Consider the following 2,749-nt stretch of genomic DNA (forward strand, 5'->3'; position numbering starts at 1 on the left):
TCCCTCGGTGCGGTGGGCGAGTGCGGCACCGAGTCCCGGTGGCCATGGGCGGCGTGGCCCTCTCCTGCTCCCTCGGTCAGTGGCCCGCGCGGTGGCCATGGCGTGTGCGCGGTGGCGGGAGCGGCGGCGCGGCCGTGGGCGTGTGTCGTGCGCGGGGCGGAGCAGGGGCGGAGTAGCGCGGCGTCGCGGCGGAGCAGGGCCCCGCGGCCGCGCGGCGGGCCTCGCGGCGGAGAGGGGCCGGGAGGAAAGCAGAGGGAGGAGGGAGGTGGACCTGACATGTGGGCCCCACATGTCAGGTCCACGTCAACATCACACGCTGACGGTTTAACAAGTGGAACAGTATTTTGGACCTCACCTGAACCAATTAGCAGTTTAGGGACTCAGATGTGTATTTTGGAAGTTTGGGGACCGGAATAACACCCCCTGCCAAGTTCAGAGGCCGCCGGTGCATTTTACTCAATAGACAAATACGATTTCCATCATCAATCAACTGTATAACCAACCAATTACAATTCAGAACGACCAAACTACCTAGTTTGCCTTCGAGATGCACCACCCGCTCCGGGGGCATCTCAATCCTCACGGCTAAGCCAGCGGCGCGACGCCGCGGACAACAACGACGGCGACGTCGAGAGCTCGTCGGTGCCGACGGGGACGTCGGAGAGCGGCGCCAGCACGCGCCTGATGCTCATGGACCGCATCGACTGGAAGCTGAGGGACCTGAGCCCGCCGTCCTCGGAGAAGACGTTGGACGAGCTGCGGAGGATGAGGTAGACCAGCCCCTGGACGAGCACGAACACGGCGACCTTGACAAGCGCGTCGCGGAGCTCCGGCGAGAGCGAGAGAAAGGCGGCGTCCATGGCTAACGGTCGGTCGGCAGCGAGAGGAGAGCAGAGGTTGTTGGCAAGGGGATGGACAGGCGTGTGGATGGGCGTAGGACCTTGAGATGCAGAGATGTCACGGTGGTGCAGTGGCGGTAGTCCTCTCCTACTTGCTCGCTATATATAGAGCCACTTGGCTTGTGGGTTTGCGGCATGTGCTCTCGCAGCTGTAGCTTGCAAGTTGTTTTTCATTGGGCGCACACGCAAGCGGTGAAGTGTTGTGGGTTTCGTAGGTATCTTCGTTTTGTGAAGCTGGGATATACTAGTATTAGTTTGCTCTGCGAGGAAGAAGAGAAGAGGTCCATGCTCCTAACTGTTCACGTTTTCTGATTGCTCAATTGACCGTGGGAACACCTTTGCTTACCAGAGCGGTTTGACCTGACATCTGTCAAGGCATGGAGGTGACGGCTAAGATGTGATTGAAGAAAAGTGGGAGGTGACATGGCATCCTTATTCTCTCCAGCTAGACGATGGCGTATCTGATCCACACCTTCCTGAGCAATCGCTATCTTGTAAGAAGTTTCTAAACAGACGTAACCAATCAAATTAAGAACATGACTTTACCCCCCCTCTTTTTGTGTGTGTCTGTTGTCACCCGTGACTCACTGCTCATTGTCGTCGCAGGACATGGCAAGCATATATTTCGATCAAGGCCGTGTTTAGTTGGCGCCCCTGTAAACGCAAAAAAATTTTGCGAGAAAATCTTGCCAATTTAAAGTATTAAATGAAGTCTATTTACAAAACTTTTTGCACAGATGGGTTGTAAATCGCGAGACGAATCTAATGATGCTAATTAATTCATGATTAATCAATAATTAGCGGATGGTTACTGTGGCATCACTGTTGCAAATCATGAATTAAGTATGGTCATTAGATTCGTCTCGCGATTTACAATCCAACTATGTAAAAAGTTTTGTAAATAGACTTCATTTAATACTTCAAATTAGTAAAATTCATTTTCACTTTAATGCGTTTACAGCTTTTTTGCGTTTACAGGGTGGAAACTAAACAGAGTCCAAAGACCATGATTTTTTTTTTGCGAGGACCTGAGTACTTGATTTGGCCTACAGTCTAGATCCAGCGAGGAAACGATGAACGTTGATATATTTCGAGATATACTCCGATTCATAATGAGCGTAATCGGAAAACAGGAAAAACCCCATCTCGTATTTACCCCTTATTCTAGGTTCTAGAACTCCACGATTCGTTCGAAGAAAGACCTCATAGTCGTGAGAACCTTCTTGGACTTGGAATTCCATGTGCCACTTTGATTTGCTCGGATTTTCAACGGGTTGTACCAGCAAGAACGGGGCCTCGACTTCTCTGCCTGCCCAAGAAAAGCGCCGCCGCCGCCACCGCCACCGGCACCGCACCGCCTTATTTTTTTTGAGAATCACCGCTACGGGCACCGCACCGCCTTATCTGGATACGCCAGCTCAAGCCCGCCGTGTGTATCCTGTGATCGGCGGCCTCACGCGGTTTGCAAGCCCAGCAAACGTGCCAGAGCCCAAACTGTTGCGCGCGGGCCATGACCATTTGATTCCTTGACTTCTCGCGAGACGTGCCAGCAGAAACGCTGCAAGCAAGCGGGAACGTGGCGGCTCGATCCGTTGCGGCGCGGCCGGCACCGGCAGGTCACCGGGCGTAGTCGTACTAGTAGTTGCTCATCCACAACGGATTCAGATTGAGTGACATTGGGTAGCAATATCCCAATGTAACATTGGTTAGATCTCAGCCCTTCAAATCTAATCCAATGCCTCCCAGTGTTGGGCCCGCATGCACAGAGAAAAAATCTCCAAATCAGCTAACAGCGGGAGACGGGAGTCGCGGACGGAGCGGACGGCCCCCAAAATCCGTCTCTCGCTCGC

The 2,749-nt window shown here is 53.2% G+C and overlaps 1 protein-coding gene across 1 annotated transcript; it reads right to left on the reverse strand.

Annotated features, from left to right (window-relative positions):
- Positions 1–372: 372 nt before the first annotated feature.
- LOC120643557 lies at positions 373–1,212 on the reverse strand. Its single transcript, XM_039919950.1, has one exon. The coding sequence runs from the start codon at positions 858–860 to the stop codon at positions 573–575; it is 288 nt and encodes a 95-aa protein (XP_039775884.1). The 5' UTR covers positions 861–1,212; the 3' UTR covers positions 373–572.
- Positions 1,213–2,749: the final 1,537 nt, after the last annotated feature.

This window comes from Panicum virgatum, chromosome 1K, assembly GCF_016808335.1.
Source record: "Panicum virgatum strain AP13 chromosome 1K, P.virgatum_v5, whole genome shotgun sequence".
NCBI classification, from domain to species: domain Eukaryota; kingdom Viridiplantae; phylum Streptophyta; class Magnoliopsida; order Poales; family Poaceae; genus Panicum; species Panicum virgatum.

Bases quoted from the DNA above. Each gene is read 5' to 3' on its own strand.
- LOC120643557 (XM_039919950.1), bottom strand. From the start codon at position 860: ATGGACGCCGCCTTTCTCTCGCTCTCGCCGGAGCTCCGCGACGCGCTT.